Source organism: Mirounga leonina, unplaced genomic scaffold (genome assembly GCF_011800145.1).
Source record: "Mirounga leonina isolate KUSES-001 unplaced genomic scaffold, KU_Mleo_1.0 Mir_175, whole genome shotgun sequence".
NCBI classification, from domain to species: domain Eukaryota; kingdom Metazoa; phylum Chordata; class Mammalia; order Carnivora; family Phocidae; genus Mirounga; species Mirounga leonina.
This window is the reverse complement of record NW_023270453.1, coordinates 30,314,433-30,332,925: the sequence shown is the minus strand read 5'-3', so window position 1 is coordinate 30,332,925 and position 18,493 is coordinate 30,314,433. Positions and strand designations below refer to the sequence as shown.

Sequence of the window (18,493 nt, the reverse complement as noted above, 5' to 3'; positions counted from 1 at the left end):
GAATACACACGCTCACACATACCACCCAGATGAGTTCACACGTGCGAAAGTAATAGAGACTAAATTCCCAATTCTGTTCCTGCACCGCATCCCTGCCCTTGGGCTTCAGCATGCTGGCCGTGTGCGGGCACCTGCCCCGTGGCCCCAGCGCCCTGCTCGGTTTTTGCCGCCCCGCTGCAGTGAGTCAGCGGAGAGCACGTGGTGGGAGCGTTTACACCGCGGAAACTGGCAAACGCCACACGTGAGGACTCGCGTTTTCCCCTGATTGGGTGGGTGGGTGGGATGCTTGCTAACCACTTACCCTAACACCTCTGGCTATTCCACCGCGTTCTGCTCAGACGACCTCACCACCCCCACCTCGCTCTTCCAAACTGGTGACCGAGCCCAGGAGTTCTCAGCCTCAGCACTGTTGACGGTGGGAGTGGGCACTTCTCCATCGTGGGGGCTGTCCTGTGTAGTAGAGGGCCTTCGGCAGCAGCCCTGGTCTTTGCCCGCTGGAGGACTTAAAAGCATGCATGTCTAAGCCCAGAGAATCTTGGGTGTTGCTGGGGGAAGGCAGGGTGGGGGGCCCAGGCCTCTGGCTTTTTAGGAATCTGTGTGCAGCCAGGGTGGGGGCCCATCTGTACGTGGCGAGGCCTGTGAAGGACCACTCACCAGCCTTCTCGGCTCGGGTGGGGGCCGGTTTCTGTCCCCAGCCACTCCTGCAGACCTCGGGGACTAGCCCCAGTGCCTTCCTTGGTATCTCGGCCCTGGCGCACAACCTCTGTGCCTCCCTGGATGGGCCCTGTGGACACCTGCCTGGCGTCGGCTCCCTCGTGAGGATCCTGGGAGAGGCCTTGGGTGCCAACTGCACCTTCCAGGAGCCGTCGGACGCTGAGCAGGTGAGGACAAGCGGCATCCCGGGCGCAGCCCCTTGGTGGGGCCTGACCCACGCAGGGGAGCCCTAGGCTGCGCGGGTGGGTGGGGCGAGCACCCCCACCAGGCCTCAAGGCCCCACCACAATCTCGTTTCAGCTCCAGCTCGTGCTGAAGGCGATTGGCAACGCAGGCCTGGCGGTCACAGCTCTTACCCCCACACTGAGCACCTGTGCATCCCAGAGGAGCTGCCCCCTTGAGGTCCGGCTGGGGGCCATCCAGGCCTTCCGGAGGGTCCCCTGCTCTGCAGACGTGAGCTCCTGAGTGTCATCGGCTGGGGTGATGATGGGGCGGCAGTGGGTCTTGAACCACCGTTTGTTAATTCCTCTCTGTTTGGTCATTCATTCATCACATGTTTACTGAGCACGTGCTGGGCCCTGGTGTGAATACGTGTCCAGGGCTCTGTCCTCATGGAGCCTGTGCCTGGTGGGAGGCAGATGCTTGTCCAATAAACACACAAACAAGTGTATGATTATAGACCATACAGAAGGCATCCTGTGCTGCAAACCCTCTTGTTCAGGGGGCGGCAAGCTCTGGACCACGGGCCCCATCCTCGCTTGCTGCCGGCTCATCTGTGTGTTGTCTCCGGCTGCCGTCTTGCTATCGCTGCAGAGTTGAGCAGTGGCAGGAGAGACCGTGTGGCCCACAAAGCCAGAAAAATTTACCATCTGTCCCTTCGCCAGAAAGTTTGCTGACCCTTGGACCAGTAGCTCCCCTCTCGTTGTGAGTCAAAACCAAAGTCTTTACAGCAACCGAGCAGGGCCTATGTGCTCTGACCACGGGCCCGCTTAGCACCCCATGGCGTCATCTCCTACTTCCCTCACCCCCCACTGCTCTCCAGCCACACCGACCTGCCTGTTGTTCCTCAAACACTCCAGGCCCACTTCTGCCACAGGCCCTTTGGATGTGCTGTTCCCCCTTCCTGGGATGCTCTTCCCCTGGACATCCCCAGGCTTCGCTTCTTCACGTCCTACAGGTCTTTGTTTAAAACCCACTTTCACCGTGGGGTCCTCCTTGGCTATTTCACCTGAAATTGCAACCCCACTTAATTTTTCCCTCTTTAGTATGTAGCACCTCATGTGTTCTATATTTCACATCTTATCCTTGTTTGCTGTCAGTCTTCCTGCACTAGAACGTAAGCTTCAGGTGGCTCCCGTCACCTAGCAAGCACCTAGCTCCTTGCCAGGCACATAGTAGGTGCTCAGTAAATAGTTCTGTAAGAGTGGATGTGGGTGGGTGGCTGTGCTATGAAGGAAACCAGGGCACAGGGTGAGGGAGGTGGCTTGCTTCGGGAGGGGGCCAGGGTAAGCCAAGCACTTTAGGAAATATCTCCTGTGTGTCAGGCACAGAGCTGTTTTTATAAATTTTTATTGGAATGCAGCCATACCCATCTATTTACCTTTGGGACCTGTGGAAATTGGCGAGCCTCTGGACTGGGGCTGGGGGAGGGTGGGCTTAGCGGTGGTGGCCCTACCACCTCCCACAACCCGCCCGCAGGGGAGCGTGTAGGGGAGGCCTCCTGCAGTGGAGACTTTGTGACTTTGTGAGAGCTGGCACCAGGCAGCAGGGCCACCTGCTGAGCCAGAGCAGCTCGGGGGATGTCGTGCTCCTGGGTGGAGGGGGGTGGTGGTAGATGGACCCCAGGTGATGGCTTTCGCTCTACCCAAGCCAGCGATCCGCGCTCTCCCGTCTGTACCAAAACCCAGAGGAGGATGCTGAGATCCGCATCAACGCCTACCTGGCCCTGATGAGATGCCCTGGTGAGGAGGTGTTTGCGCAGGTGCGGCGGACCCAGGCAGCAGAGCGGTCCACCCAGGGTGAGCAGTGGCAGCTGGGGGAAGGGGTGCTGGGGCTGGCCCAGAGTCTCCTGGTGGGTGCAGGGTTTTGGGAGCATCCTCCTCCTCCGCCCCTCAGGTGCTCTCCTAACTGCTTCCTGTTTTCCTTCTCTTGCCACACCACCTGGCCAAGTGGCCTTGTGTGCCCCCACCTCACATGTATGGCAGTTGGACAACCTTGGACAAGTTGCTTGTCCTCTCTGGTCCTCCGTTTCCTCATCTCTAAAAAGGGATGGGAGTCACTGGCTTCCCTTGTAGCTCTGGACAGTTCATGACCTAGTACCTGGAAGAGAGACCCAAGACTGAGGAGGGATGGTATCTGCGAGTCACAGATCCCTTCTGGGGTCAGAGAGGTTCCTTTAAACAGGGGCCTCTGGCCATAGTTCCTAAACCTAAAAGTGAAACTTCAAAAAATAAGTTCAGCTGATTTTCAAAAATCTTTTCCATGATGGACAGTGAGTTGAGTGCCTAGAGCCCAACAGCCTGGGTTCAAATCCCAGCTCAGTCACTTCCTACCTGTGTGCCTTTGGACAAGTCACAAACCTTTCTGAGCCTCTGTTTCTACATCTGTGAAGTGGGGATGATAATACTACCTCCCTCATAAAGGGAGCATAAACTGAGTCAAAACACAAAGACTTTTAGAACATTTTAAGTGCTGTATGTGTGGCCATTTAAAGTTTCAAAGCAGACAGGAAAGTAGAAATGGAAAATTAAAGCCTACCTTCTTCTTCCCTTGGCCTTCAAATCCCATTTCCTGAAGGCATTCACTGTGAACAGTTCTCTTCTATATCCCAACAGAACTTGGAGTGTATGGTCGAGTATGTCCATGTATCTCCTAAACAGTATCAACTCAGGATCATGTTATACTTGCTGTTGTGCTCCTTGCTTTTTGCCTTTGTTGTTTCTGGGGGCTCTTTCCACATCAGGGCATGTGGACTCTTATCACTGCTTCATAATATCCTACTAGGAGCTTGCACCATAATCCATTTTACCAGTCCCCACTGATGGGCATTTTGGTCATTTCTGGGTTTTTGCCAAGAGAAACAACCAGCAAAATGAACCTCTCTGCACATCCATCTTTGGGACCTTGTGCTCATCTAGCCATAGAATAATTTCCCAGAGGACAGATAGCCAAGTTACAGGGTGCACACATTTAAAAGTCTGTGATACTGCTGAATTACCTTCTAAAGAAATGGTACTGCTGGAAGATGCAACTGTTTGTTGGCGGTTTCAGGGATGGGATGAGATATGTGTGGGATGGGGGGAGAAGCCACTGAGCCAAGCCCCATCACCAGGGGATCAGCCAAAGGGCTCAGCCTCGATGAAGGCCCTGGGGTACCAAGCCTGTGTGTTACCCAATGGGAACAAAAGGCAGACTCCACTCTGTTCCTTGGTGGATTGTTCTAGAAGCTCCCTGGTGGGCATTCTGAGAGCCTGGGACAACCAAGAGGATTCAGGGTTCCCAGTTAGACTCTAATATCCCTTGTTGGACTCTCCCATTACTGCTCTCATTTGATTTTTACTCCTCCAGAGAGCCTGAGAGGGTCCCCATCATGAATTGCATGTCATCCCTTTCCCAACCCTGAAAGATACTCAGTTCTTTGGCTTCCTCTTGACTTGTCTGCACAAACAGCCCTGGGAGATGGGCTGTTATTTCATTTTACAAATGAGGAAACTAAGCCAAGGGGAGGGAGAGTAACGAGCCTGAGGTCACGTAGCTTATGAGTGGTGGAACTGAGATTCAGACTGGGGTCTGACTGTCAAGCCAGAGCTTTTCCCACAATGCCTCCTTTTCCCTTCAGGAAGGCATGTCAGAATGCTGTGCACAGGCCAGATTTCCAAGTTCCATTAAGGAACTGCGGTTTGCCACTATTTCTGGAAAGAAAACATGGATAACTAAGCTCCTGGGAAGCCCCTGGCATGTGGAAATAGCAGGACTCAGGATAGGGGATCGGGGGCTCTTTTCTCTGGGCTGTGTCAGCTCCAGGTTCATCCTTCCCCTCCCTCCTCTTCCTTCCCCTCCCTGCTGACTGTGGCGGGACTCCAGTGGGCTCCTTTGTGTGGAGTCACCTGATGCAGCTGCTGGAGACCAGCGACCCCCTGAAGCAAGCTCTCCAGGAGGCCCTCCCTGAGGACATCCTGAGTCGGGAGTTCCAGCCGGAGGCCTGGAAACACTCGTCCTATTCTGATGTCACGTTCCGCTCAGGTATGGCCATCCTGGGCAGCCGCTTTCCTGCTCTGGGGCCACAAAGCCCTGGGGACCTGGGAACTCTAACCCTTGAGGACACGTGGATCAAAGACACTCTTTCCCAAATGTCATCTCTTTATATGTAAATTGGCATTGATTCTGTTGCCTGCCTATGAATTGGAGAACTTTTTCCCCTGTGTTACAAGGAGATTAGCACCAAGCTGAGGCTGTCACCTCCTTATCACAATGAAACAGAGCCTTGAGAAGCACCCTGTTCTAGCTTAGTCACCTAAACTACCTTGGCAGCTCCGGAGGTCTGGGGGTGGAGAGGGGGTGCTCTGGCTGCCCCCTCTCTGTGTGTCAGCAGGTGTGGGTATATTTGTGACCCTTCTGGCCTTCCCTATGCCCTTGGTGAGGCTTACGGCTGAGGCACGTGTCCTGTTGGAGAGCACGCACCACATCTTGCGCTGTCTCAGACTATGGTTCCTCAGTGGCCAGACCCTGCTCTGTGAGGGGTGGGGAGTGTACTGATCCTCTCTCTCTCCTAGTGTCTGGCAGCCTGGGAGCCAACCTGGAGGGGACCCTTCTCTTTTCTCCAGCCTCCTTTCTCCCCCGTTCTGCCATGACTAACCTGACCATCCACGCCCTAGGTCATGCCTTCAACCTCCTGGAGGTAAGGGGAGGGGGCTGCTGTAGCTCTTGGGGCCTCTTCTAGACTCAGGGCCAGAAATGATCCCATCCATCCATCTTTCCATGTATCGCCTCTTGTCTATATTGATCCACTCCTCCATCTTGTACCCCCAGCTCCTTCCATCCATCTACCAACACATCCATCTCTTTTATCTCATTCATCTCTGTACCTTCCCACTCATCTCTCCATCTGCCCTCTCACTTATCCATTCACCTATTCTCTCAGTCAGCCAGCCACCCACCCAGCCATACAGCTATATATCCCTCTACCTTCATGCGTCATCCATCCATCCCTCTCACCCATCCATTTATGTAGCCTCCCACCCATTTCTCCATCAGCCTCTCACCCCTACATCTCTTCATCTGTTCTCCTAGTCATCCATACACTGCTATGTACCCACCCACTCACGCATCTATCCACATATCCACCCCTATATCATCTATACATCTGTCTGTCCTTCCTTCCTTCCTTCCTTCCTTCCTTCCTTCCTTCCTTCCATCCATCCACCCATCTCCTCTATCTATTCATTAATGTGCCATTATACCCCTCTCTCCATCTACCCTCTGCCACATCCATCCATCCATCCATCCATCCATCCATATATCCACATTTATCTACCCACCCACCTGTCATCCATTGCACAAATATCTGTTTTCTAACCTGACATGTGCCATGTGCTATGCTGGCCTCTGAGAATATGACAATCAACCAGAGAGATGTGATCTCTGCCCAGAGAGGTAGACAGATAAAAAATTAGTAAACACACGGATAAAACAATGGCAACTTTAAGTATTGTGTTCAGGAAGGTGAAGTTTGAGCTGCCACCTGAAGGACCATGAGCAGCCTAGTGAAGAGCTGTGGTCAGAGCCTTCCAGGCAGGGGCACAAGAATGTGCCAAGGTCCTGAGACAAGAAAGGACTTGATGTGTCAAAAGAGCAGAAGTAGATCAGGGAGGGCAGAGAGAAGCAGGGGCACATCATGGAAGGGTTTTAAGCTAGAGAGTGATGTGACATGATTTGAACATTCTGGCTGTTGTGTGGAGAATGGATTGTGGGGTGCAGCAACAGAAGAGGGAATATCTGTGAGGTCCTATGTCCAGCAAACTTAAGAGTAGTGGGTTACCTTGGCGCCCTTCCATCTCCTTCCCCCAGGCCCCTGTGGCTTGTCCAAGAGAGGGTGCTCTGTGCCCTGTCCTGAGCCCTTCTAATTTTTGGAGAACAGGGAGCTTGTCCAAACATTGCCATCTGGGTGCCTGGTGATTTCTGTACAAATGCTCTTGGAGATATCTGGGAGGAACAATGGAAAGCACAATAGATGGAAAGAAGGGAAGGTGGCTGGAAGGATAAAAGGATGGATGGATGGATGGATGGACAGACGGATGGATGGATGGATGGACAGATGGATAGACGGATGGATGGATGGATGGATAGACGGATGGATGGATGGACGGATGGACAGATGGATGGACGGATGGATGGACAGATGGATGGATGGATGGACAGATGGATGGACGGATGGATGGACAGATGGATGGACGGATGGATGGACAGATGGATGGGTAGATGGATAGATGGATGGATGGACAGTTGGATGGGAAGGATCAAAGAGTGACTGAACAAATGCCTGGATGGCTGGGCAGATGGGAGGAAGGAGGGACAGAAAGGACTCATTCATTTATCCATCAAATTTTGAGAACAAACCAGGCCAGGTGTATTATTCAGGGTCTCCAGAGAAAGAGAACCAGTAACATGTATTATATCTAGAAAGAGATTTATTGTAAGGAATTGGCTCATACAATTATGGAGACTGACAGGTTCCAAGATCTGTGGTCAGCAAGCTGGAGACCAGGAAAGCTGATGGTATAGTTTGAATCTGAGTCTGAGTCTGAAGGACTGAGAGCCAAGAGTATAGTTTCAGTCTGAGGTCTGAGACCTGGAAAGACCTGACATTTCAGTTTAGGCTGAAGGCAGGAAAAAAGGTGATGTCCCAGCTCAGAGACAGTCAGGAGGAATTACCCTGTGGTTGGGGGAGAGTCTGCCTTTTGTTTGATTCATGCCTTCGACTGATTGGATGTGGCCCACCTATATTATGGAGGGCACTCTGCCTGACTCAGTTTATTGATTTAAATGTTAGGGGCACCTGGGTGGCTCAGACGGTTAAGCGTCTGCCTTCAGCTCAGGTCATGATCCCGGGGTCTTGGGATCGAGCCCCACGTCAGCTCCCTGCTGAGCAGGGAGCCTGCTTCTCCCTCTCCCTCTGCCTGCCACTCCCCCTGCTTGTACTCTCTCTGTCTAATAAAAAAAAAAATCTTAAATGTTAAATTCAGGGGTGTCAGGGTGGCTCAGTCAGTTAATCATCAAACTCTTGGTTTTGGCTCAGGTCGTGAACTCGCAGTTGTGGGATTGAGCCCCGCGTCAGGCTCTGCGCTCAGCATGGAGTCTGCTTAAGATTCTCTCTCCCTTTCCCCCACCCCCCTCCCCCGCTCTCTCTCTCTCTTTCTAAAATAAATAAATCTAAAAAAATGTTAAATTCATCCAGAAACACGCACAGAAACACCCACAATTATGTGAGATGAAATATCTCAGCATCCCTCAGCCCAGTCAAATCAACACCAAATGACCCATCCACCAGGCCTTCAGCATGCCTAGTGAATGAGACATGGGTCCCTGCTCTCAGGGAGCTCGGGATCTTGCAAGGGAGACACACAGATTATAGCATCTGAGTGTGACCTAGAAGTTTTGTGCTGGTCTCTCAGAGGAAGGAGTGATAGATTTGGTCTGGGGGTGGGGAATGTGGGAAGGGAGGGATATGGGAATTCAGGGAAGACTTCCCAGAGGTGGTGACATGTGAACCAGGCCCTAAAGAATCAGTAAAGATTTTTGCTGTGCAACATTTGCCCAGCAAATGTGGAACTTGATGATCTGAAAAGGTGGTGCCCCTTTGTTTGGGCCCAGGTGGACCCTGGGGAGCCCAGAGTACCCTGCCCAAGCCTGCTACCCCCTCCCCCCACTTTGAGTCTCCAGCTCTGCAGCTTTGGATCACCCATGGGACCGAGCTGCTCCTCAGTGAGCCCTGGCTTTTCTTCCCAGCTTGGCCTCCGGCTGGAAAATGCAGAGAAAATCGTCCACAGGCTGTTTGGCGGGAAGTCATTCTGGGGGCAGGAAGAGGAGAGAGAGGCCCAGCCAGAGAAATCCCCAGAGCCAGAAGCAGGGCCCACACCACAGGCAGCCAGCCCTGACTGTCCAGGAGAAAGGTCCAGAAAGATGAGAGACCTGCAGCAGAAGGTAAGAGGAGGGGGGTACCTGCACCCACCCTGCTCCCACCCCTCACCAGCCTGAGCTTTTGGCCTGAGGACTCAGGCATTAATCAACTCTGACCCTGCCCGCTCTCCCTCCCCCCGGTGCTCATAGAAACAAGTAGCTGGTCCAGAGCTGAGTAGTCACCTGCCTTATCGTGAGAACGTATTGATCAAAGCATCACAGACAATTAGAAAAGCGTCCAAGTGCTAAGTGCATTTCCACCAACAGAACGCCTCCTTATAATCAATGCCCCGACCATTATCAGCACCCCAGAGGCCCCCTGCCCCTCCCTCTTCTAGTCTACCCACCCCAACCAAGGATGATCACTAATCTGCCTCCTAACTGCACTGATTTAGTTCTACTTTGTAAAAATCAGCTTTGTAGAGGTATGGTCTACTTTTAATAAGCAGTGTGAGTTTAAAGTATACAGTTTGATAAGTTTGGACATATGTATGCACATTCATAATGATGAGCAACCACCACTTCTATCTAATTCTAAAACATTCTCATCACCCCAAAGGAGACCCTGTCCCCATTAACAGTCAGTCCCCATCCTGTCCTCCCCCAGCCCCTGGCAACCACTAATCTGCTTTGGGTCTCTATGGATTGACCTGTTCTGGACATTTCATATAAATGGAATCAGACAACACGTGACCTGTTGTGTCCGGCGTCTCTCACTGAGCATGATGTTTTGAGACTCATCCGTGTAGCGTGGATTGGTCCTCCACCCCTCTGGAGGACTGAATAACATTCCATGGTATGGATAGACTCCATTGTGTTTATCCACTCACCTGCTGATGGACATTCGTGTTGTTTCCACCTTTTGGCGAGTGTGAATGATCCTACTCATGTCGTTTTGTTCGTGTGTGTCTGGCTTCTTTGGCTTAAATTTTGTTGGTGACGATCCATCTATGCGGCTGTCTATATTCCTGCTTTGTTCATGCTCCCTGCTATGCAGCATTCCATGGTATGAACATACCAGAATTTCTTTGTCCGTCCTACTTTTGGTGGACTTTTGGATAATTTCCAGTTTCTGGCTTATAGCAGGTAGCCCTATGAATATTCTTGCACATGTCTTTCTGGTGAAGGCGTGTATGCGTTTCGGCTGGGCATATGCCCAGGAATGGAGTTAGTGGGTCGTGGGGTCCTTGAATATCCATTCTCTGGGTGGGGAGTTCTATTTTACGTGATTATTCTTCCATTGATGGACGTTTAGGTTGTTGGCATCCTTTTTTTTTTTTTATTTTATTTATTTATTTATTTATTTATTTATTTATTTTTTAAAGATTTTATTTATTTATTTGAGAGAGAGAGAATGAGAGACAGAGAGCATGAGAGGGAGGAGGGTCAGAGGGAGAAGCAGACTCCCTGCTGAGCAGGGAGCCCGATGCGGGACTCGATCCCGGGACTCCAGGATCATGACCTGAGCCGAAGGCAGTCGCTTAACCAACTGGGCCACCCAGGCGCCCTGTTGGCATCCTTTGACTCTTGTAAGAAGTCATTGCTATGTACATCTGAGGGGGATCGAGGAGAGTGGCAGGGCATTTGCTGACGTGTTCACACCTTTACCAATCATCAGGTGTGAACCCATAGGCCCAAGTCCACAAAGATGGTCAGGACATGGTCTGTGCCCTTAAAGCCTCTTGGGCTAGAGCTGGGGCTGGCCAGCAACGAGAATGAGGTGGTGGGCGGGGTCTGAAGACTTTTTTTTAGAATCTGCATCCTTTTTGTCTGTTATTTTCACACCTGGAATGGAGAGTCCTATCCCAAGATATATTTAGCACAAGCACAGCAATAGCGGTGACAGTGCTTGGTCTCAGTGTTGGAGGGGCAATAGGGAGCGGTGGGGACTGTGGCCGGTGGGAAATGCATGTGGCAGCCACCATCCAGCTCTGGTTTCTTGCTGCCCCTTGTGGTGGTGGGGAAGGCAGGCCAGTACTTCTCTTTTTCGAGAAGCCAGACAATCTGGATTTTATATGTAGTCACCTAATTATTAAACATTGGAAACAAATTCAAATTTTATTGTATATTATTTTTAAAAAAGATTTTATGTATTTATTTAACAGTGAGAGACACAGTGAGAGAGGGAACACAGGCAGGGGTGTGGGAGAGGGAGAAGCAGGCTTCCCGCGGAGCAGGGAGTCTGATGCGGGGCTTGATCCCAGGACCCTGGGACCATGACCTGAACCAAAGGCAGACGCTTAACGACTGAGCCACCCAGGTGCCCACAAATTCAAATTTTAAAAAATATGCACTGTGAGGGACTCCTAGGTGGCTCAGTTGGTGGAACCATCTGCCTTCGGCTTGGGTCCTGATCTTGGGGTCCTGGGATCGAGCCCCGTGTTGGGCTCCCCGTTCAGTGGGGAGTCTGCCTCTCCCTCTACCCCTCCCCACTGCTCGTGCTTTCTCTGTCTCTCCAATAAATAAATAAAATCTTTAAAAATACGCACTGTGAAAAATACGAAGAAGGACAAATGGTCACAGACCAGAGGAGACAGGAGAGACAGGACACGTTAATGCAGTGTGGTCCCTGGATTGGCTCCTGGAACAGAGGGAGAATTGGAATGGGGAAACGTGAAATCTGAATGTCTGGAGTTTTGTTAATAGTACATGTCCTTGCTGGCTTCTTTGCTTTCCCTGTGCCCTGGCCAGGAAAGATGCTGCCGATAGAGACAGAGCGAGGGGTGTGCGGGAGCTCTCTGTACCATCTTTGCAACTTTTCTGTAAATCTAAGAATATTCCCAAATAAGATGATGATGAGAACACGCACACCCACACACACTGCCCTGGGCATTTGGGCAGTAGCGTGCAGACCAAAGAAAACACATCCGTGGATTCTGCCTGAGGGCCATGAGTTTTGCAAGCCATGTTCCAGACACCAAAAGCCCTTGCCCTTGCCTTCTGCTCCCCCGGGCCCCCACCTGTGTCCAGGCACCAGACCTGCTTCTGGTCACCGGTCTGGGCTCTACCTCAGGTGGCCCAGAGGCGCACGGAGCGGCGGGCGCTGCAGTGTGAGCTGAGTGTGAAGGTGTTCGGGCACGAGCTGAGCTTCATGAACTGTGGGGTCCTGGGGAGCCACGTGACACGCCAGTCCTTGAACCTGGCCGAGCTATCAGTCAAGCTCCTGAAGGTACTCAGGCTGGGCTTGGCCCCTCCCCACCCTGCTGGCCCCATATTGTTTCCTTTGATGCTTTGGGGGGAAAGTACTAAAGAACGTTTCACACTTAAGACCATGGTATTTCGAGCCAGGCTGCCCAAGTTCAACCCGTGGCTCCACTTCTTACCTCCTTGGGAGCATTAACTTGTCATGGCCTCGGTTTGTGTGTCTATGAAATGGGCATGATAGCATAACAATAATGGTAGCAATAAAAGCAGCTACTTTATGGGGCTGTTGTGTTAAATGAGCTAATGCAGTAAAAATGCAACAAAGCCTTTAAAATGCACCTGGCACGTACTCAGTGCTCTGCATCGTGGGCAAGGCCCACATTCCTCCTTACCTGACTCACCCTGGATCCCTGACCTCTGACCTTTTTCCGCAGTAAACTGCCTGGGTTTGAACTCCGCTCTACCTGTTTCTACCTACGTAGGTTTGGCCAGGTGATGTCATCTGTGGGCTCCATTTTCTCATCTAGAAACAGGGCATAATGACGCTTTCCCTTCCTCTCCAACCACCCCGGTGTGAGGATCAAATAAGGTTGTGTGTGCTCAGTGCGCGCCTGGCCCACGCCAGGGGCTGTCACCTGCGTCATGACAGTTCTCTGGCCGCAGGGGCAGGAGGTACAGGTGACCCGGAGGCTGAACCTGGCAGTGCAAGAGCTCACCTTTCCCACCATATCCGGCCTTCCAGCCCGGCTGAGCCTCAATGTCTCGGCCGCCATCAGCGTCCGAGTCCGAGGGACTGCCGACTTCCAGCAGCATCTGGATTTCTCTGTGCATGGCTACATCAAGCCCAGGTAGCTGGCTGGCTTCTTGGAGCTGGAGGAGGGAGGTGGGTGGGCGGGGGCCTCCCCCTACAGAGGGCCACAGGGAGCTGGGCCGTCAGCACGGCCTGGAGGGGATTCCTGCTCTGCAGACCATCCATGGTACCGTGGTACCATCCATCCTTTGATTGAGTGTTTTTTGTGCCAAGAGACTGTGAGGAGATGCTAGGCAGCTGTGCCCACTTGACAGGTGAGAAGACTGAGGCTCAGTGAAGTGACATCCTGTGCCCAAGATGCACAGCAGTGCCAGGCAGCTGGGACTCTAGTGTCTTGCCACGAGCCATGCTTCCCTCTGTTCCACTTGGCCTCCGAGGGGAGGGGAGGAGGGAGGGAGGGAGGACCATTTAAGATGAACAGGCTGTGACTCCTTCTTACCCGCATAACTACCGATGAGGCAGACACTCCTCGTATTCCCACGAGTGGCTGAGAAAACAGGCTCCAGGCCACCCAGCGTGGGCAGAGTGGGTTCAGGGCTCCGTCTAATGGGGCGGGTCCGGGGCCTGCTGGGCGACTGTCCCCCACTCAGTTGGCCAGGCTGTGGTTTCTGGGTCCGATGTGGGGAGCGTGGGCACCCTATGCTGGCTGCTCTTTGGCACGAAGACCCCGGCTGGGGCTCAGGCAGCCCCCGGTCCCAGCCCTGCCGCCCCCATCCCGGCCATGGGACCCGAGCAGGTGGTTTCGCTGCTCCCAGCCTGTGTCTGCGTCTGTAAGTTCAGGCCGATGATGGCGAGGTCAGATGGACCGGATGGCATGGCTGGTGCGCTGGAGGGCGTGGTCCGCGGTGACTCGGGACTGGCTCGGGCCTGCGGAGAACAGCCGAGAGCGGCCGGGGCGGTGAGCATGGGGGTGCCGTGTGTGCGGCCCCTGGGCCTGCAGGCTGCAGCCAGCGCGCGGCTCTCCCCTCAGTGCCCTGCTCCAGGTCTCGGCGCAGATGGGCGCGGTGGGCGCCCTGGGCCAAGCCGGGCTGAGGTGGGTGACCGGCATCCGTGGCACCGCCAGCCTGGATGGTGGGATCCACGCGAGGAAGGGCCGGGACCTCAAGGTGCATCTGAACACTCCCGAGGAGGCCGTGGAGCTGCTCAGCTTCAGGTGGGCGTCCTGCACACGTGAGAGGGAGCCAGTGTGAGCGTGCGTGTGCAAGCGAGGGCGAGGGCGGGTGCGGGCGTGGGTGTGGCCCGAGGGCTTGTGCACGTGTGTCTGTGAGTGTGTGTATCTGTGAGATATGTGCATGATCGCCCATGTGTGAGCGTGAGCTTTGTATGAGTATATGTGACCTCGTGTGTCTGTGCATATAAGTGTGTGTGTGTGTGTGTGTGTCAGTGGGGGAGTGTCTGTGACAGGGACTGTGGGGTGGCTGAGAGTTGGAGGGGGGACCTCCCGTATTCCCCAGCTCTTTACAGGGGTCCCTCTTGGTTGTTCCCAGCCTCCCAGAAAGGTGAGAGTTGGAGAATGAGTTATTTCAGATGAAATAAGAGTGAAGCCAGGCTGCCCTCAGTCACACCTGCTTTGTCTCTGTTGTCCCACCCTAGCCAGGGGCACTCTGTCCTCTTGCTGTCCTCTAGGCCCTTCTCCCAGCAGCAGCCAGTGGGGTCCTTTAAAATGTCAAATCATGTCACTCCCTGCCCCCCCCCACCTCTTTAAAACCCTCTACTTGTTTCTAGGATAACCCAGGTCTTCGTGATTGTCCTTCCTCATAGGGGTCCTGCCCACCTCTCACCTGTTTCCTTCCACTACCTCCTGCCCTTCACTCACTCCCTCTCCCTCCACCCTAACCCCCTTGAACCACCCTTCTTTTTGTTCTCCTAAAGAGACCACTTTATTCCCACCACAGGACCTTTGCACCTGCTGTTCCCTCTGTCTAGAATGCTGGCTCCTTCTTATCCTTTGAGTCTCTGCACGTGTTACCCTCTGCAGAGACTCCCCTCCCCCCCCAGGTAAAGGAGGCCTTGCCCTGTCCCCAAGACAGACCCTGTGCCACCCCCATTCAGGTTTGTCGTGGCACTTGTCACCGAGTGCTGTGGGTGAGTTCCCCAAAGGCCCATCCTGTTCGTGGTGGAATTCGCCCCAGCACCAAACTGTGGCAGCTCAAGCCATATTTGTCCAATGAATCAATGAAAATGACTTGTCTGGGACGTTCCTCTTTCCTCACCCAGCTCTAAGCTGTATCTCGTCACCGGGGATGACGTGAGGAGCCTCAGGAATGTCCACCGCCCTTCTGAGGCCCAATCCTGTACGGACAAGAAAGGTAGGCCATGGGGTCTTTGCCTTTGCTGTCCCAGGTTGGGCGTCTGGGAGCCGAGGGGAGCAGTGCCAGCTCCAAATGCTGGAGTTGCTCTTCTGCCCTAAAAGTATTTATATTCCTTAATTCTTTGATTCTGCTTCTAGCACTTTACCCTATGAAAATAAACCAAAATCATTTTAAAATGCGCTGTGCACAGGGTGCCTGGGTGGCTCAGTCGGTTAAGCGTCTGCCTTCGGCTCAGGTCATGATCCCAGGGTCCTGGGATCGAGCCCCGCATCAGGCTCCCTGCTCTGTGGGGAGCCCGCTTCTCCCTCTCCTCCCCACTTGTGCTCTCTATCTCACTATCTCTGTCTCTCTCTCTCAAATAAATAAAATCTAAAAAAAAAAAAAATGCGCTGTGCACAAAGATGTTCACTGCATCGTTATTTACAAGGGCACAGTCATAGGTGAATGGCTCATTACATGAGCTTGCAACAGGTTGTTACATTTTCAGATGGTTGGAAAGTCATCAAAGAATATTTCATATGTGAAAAATTTGTGAAATTGATGTTACAATGGCCAGAAATAAAGTTTTATTGGCACATGGCCATGCCCATTTGTTTACCTAACGTCTTTGCCTGCTCTCGACAGTCAACAGCAGAGCTGAGTGGTTGCGACGGATCCTGTGATTAGCGAAGCCTCAGATATTTACTGTCTGGCCACGGATAGAAGAAAAATTCTCCAACTTCTAGTTTAGTGAACCCCCTGAGATATCCTGTAACTTTAAAACCCCATAGTGAAGGAGATATTTTGATAACACTAGAAAATTCTTTGATAGTAACGTCGGGGGAAAGGCAACAAAATTGACACGAGATTGGGAAGGAAATACACCAAACCGTGGTGGGTCCTGCGGGTCATTTTTTTGAGTAAGGTCGAGGAGGGGCCGCTCTCAATGAATGGACTCCTTTAGTTGGGGCACCGTCCTAAACACGTCGGACGTGTCAGTCCTCACAGCTACACCTTGAGGCAGGAACTGTTACCCATCCCAGTTTACAGATGAGCAGCACTGAGGCACAGAGATGTTAAGCAATCTGCCCAAGGTCACACAGCTGGCAAGTGGCAGAGCTGGAATTTGGACCCAGGTGGTCTTACTCTGGAGCCTGCATTCTATACACTCATGCTCTTAAAGTCTACACCAGTGGTCCTCAAGCAGAGGTGGTTTTACCTGCCCCCCTACAGGGGCCATTTGGCCATGTGTGGAGACATTTGGGTTCTCCTAACTGTTGTTGGGGTGGCTACTGACCTGCAGTGAGTGGAGCAGAGCGGCTCACCATCCTACAGGACGGCTCCCACCACAAAGCCTTATCCAGCCCAGAATGTCAGTGGTGCGGGGGTTGAGGGACTCTGGTCCACACTCTTCCCGCCTGGAATTCTCTGGCTCTCTGCTGACCAGAGCGGCCCGCCCCGCTTTCTCCACAGCATCCCACACCTGGGGCTGGCAGCTATGTACAGAAGTCACCTGGCCGGCAGCTGGTCAGCCCTACCTGCTCTCGGCGCCTGTGTTCGTGGCTGTGACACTGACGAAGAAGGACCGGGGCCTCCGACAGTATCTGCTGGAAGCTGCCTATACCTTCCATTCCCGGGTAGGCCCTGTGGAACGGCCCCTTCTTTCCCAGCCGAGCTGTGGGTCTCCCTAGGTCTTCTACTCCGGCATCAGCCTCATACGGACGTGGGGCTCCTCTCTGGAGCTGTTGGGCTGGGTGGGTCCTGCTGTGGTCTCCTTCCTGCCTCAGGACCCTTGCACATGCCCATCCTCTGGCTCTGGCTCTGTGACTTGTTAAGTCTGAATCAGTCTTCAAATCTCAGTTCAGGAGTCTGCTGCTCAGGGAAGCCTGCCTTGATTATCCCAAAGTGGTCATGTTTTTTTGTTACTTGCTCTAATAGGACCATGTTTTTTCCCTTTAGATCACTTTTATGTGTTTTTGTTTTTGGGGTTTTTTGTTTTTGTTTTGTTTTGTTTTAGAGCAGGAGAGAGAGAAGGGGTGGGGGCAGAGGGAGAGATTCTTAACCAGGCTTGATGCCCAGCATGGAGCCCGATGCAGGGCTCAATCTCACAACTCTGAGATCATGACCTGAGCCGAAATTAAGAGTCAGAGGCTTAACCGACTGAACCACCCAGGCGCCCTGATCACTCTTATGTTTGTTTTTTTTTTTTTTAAAGATTTTATTTATTTATTTGAGACAGAGAATGAGAGAGAGAGAGCAGGAGAGGGGGGAGGGTCAGAGGGAGAAGTAGACTCCCTGCAGAGCAGGGAGCCCGATGCAGGACTCGATCCTGGGACTCCAGGATCATGACCTGAGCCGAAGGCAGTCGCTTAACCAACTGAGCCACCCAGGCGCCCCTCTTATGTTTGTTACTTAAAGCTGCTTGACTATCAGTCTTCCCTCCTGGTCACTCACTTCCCAGGAAGAGCTTTAGCGCCTGTGTTTCTCACTCCTGTGTCCTCAGCATCTGGCACAGAACGGGCATTCGACACCCTCCTATCTGATCTCCCAGTTTCTGCTCCTCTCCTTGCCATCTGTTGTCCCCCAGCAGCCAGACAGGTCTTCCTAAATCCTAAAAGGATCTTGTCCCACCTCTGCTCCGAGTTCTCCGGTGGCTTCTATCACTCTGAGTAGGAGCTGGACACCCTGACCTGCTGGGCTGTCCTCCCCGTCTCCTGATTCTTTACGAGGCTTACCGCTCTCCACACACTGATGTCTTTTTTTTTTTTTTTTTTAATGCCAAGCACATTGCTGCTCCAGGACCTTTGCACTGGCTGTTTCCTCTGCTTGGAACACTTTCCCAGACACCCCCTTGGCTCTCTCTCTCGCTTCCTTCGCTTTCTGAAATACCACCTCCTCAGAGGCAGCCTTCCCTGACTACCCTGTCTGACCCCTTACTCCCACTGAGTTTATTAGCAGAGTACCCATCCCCAGGTGCTATGCTATCTACAGTTGCGTCTGGTGGTTCTGTGCTTCCCCTCTAGGATGTAGGTGCCATGAGGGTTCACATATTTGTGCATCTAACGCTCAGTCGCACTCCCTGTGCCTACAACTAGCCTCGCACAGAGCAGTGAACCTTTCCTGGTGGTGTAAGAATGCTCATCAATGCAGGGTCTTAAAGGGGGCTTGTGTCTTAGGCTGTGTTTTCCTTGAAGCGGACCTGAGCTAAGGATTTGGGTAAAAGTGATTGGTTAAGAAAAGTCTCCAGGAGGGCCCAGTATAAGAGGGTGGAGAAGTTAGGATAAGGAAGGGGAAGAACTGAGTTGGGGGGGGTGATGTCAGGTGAAGTGGCAGCCTCTGCCCAATCCCGGGGCGGGGGT

General features: G+C 52.8%; 1 protein-coding gene across 1 annotated transcript in view; it reads left to right on the top strand.

Moving 5' to 3' along the window:
- Nucleotides 1-18,493, top strand: part of LOC118021831 — a 134,286-nt gene that overhangs the window by 26,155 nt on the left and 89,638 nt on the right. The window contains exons 12-22 of the mRNA XM_035022283.1: nt 696-881; nt 1,014-1,166; nt 2,587-2,731; nt 4,797-4,955; nt 5,486-5,610; nt 8,718-8,912; nt 11,902-12,057; nt 12,696-12,880; nt 13,814-13,996; nt 15,061-15,152; nt 16,608-16,771. Of these exons, the coding sequence (XP_034878174.1) occupies nt 696-881; nt 1,014-1,166; nt 2,587-2,731; nt 4,797-4,955; nt 5,486-5,610; nt 8,718-8,912; nt 11,902-12,057; nt 12,696-12,880; nt 13,814-13,996; nt 15,061-15,152; nt 16,608-16,771 (1,743 nt within the window). The remainder of the gene's footprint in view (nt 1-695; nt 882-1,013; nt 1,167-2,586; nt 2,732-4,796; nt 4,956-5,485; nt 5,611-8,717; nt 8,913-11,901; nt 12,058-12,695; nt 12,881-13,813; nt 13,997-15,060; nt 15,153-16,607; nt 16,772-18,493) is intronic.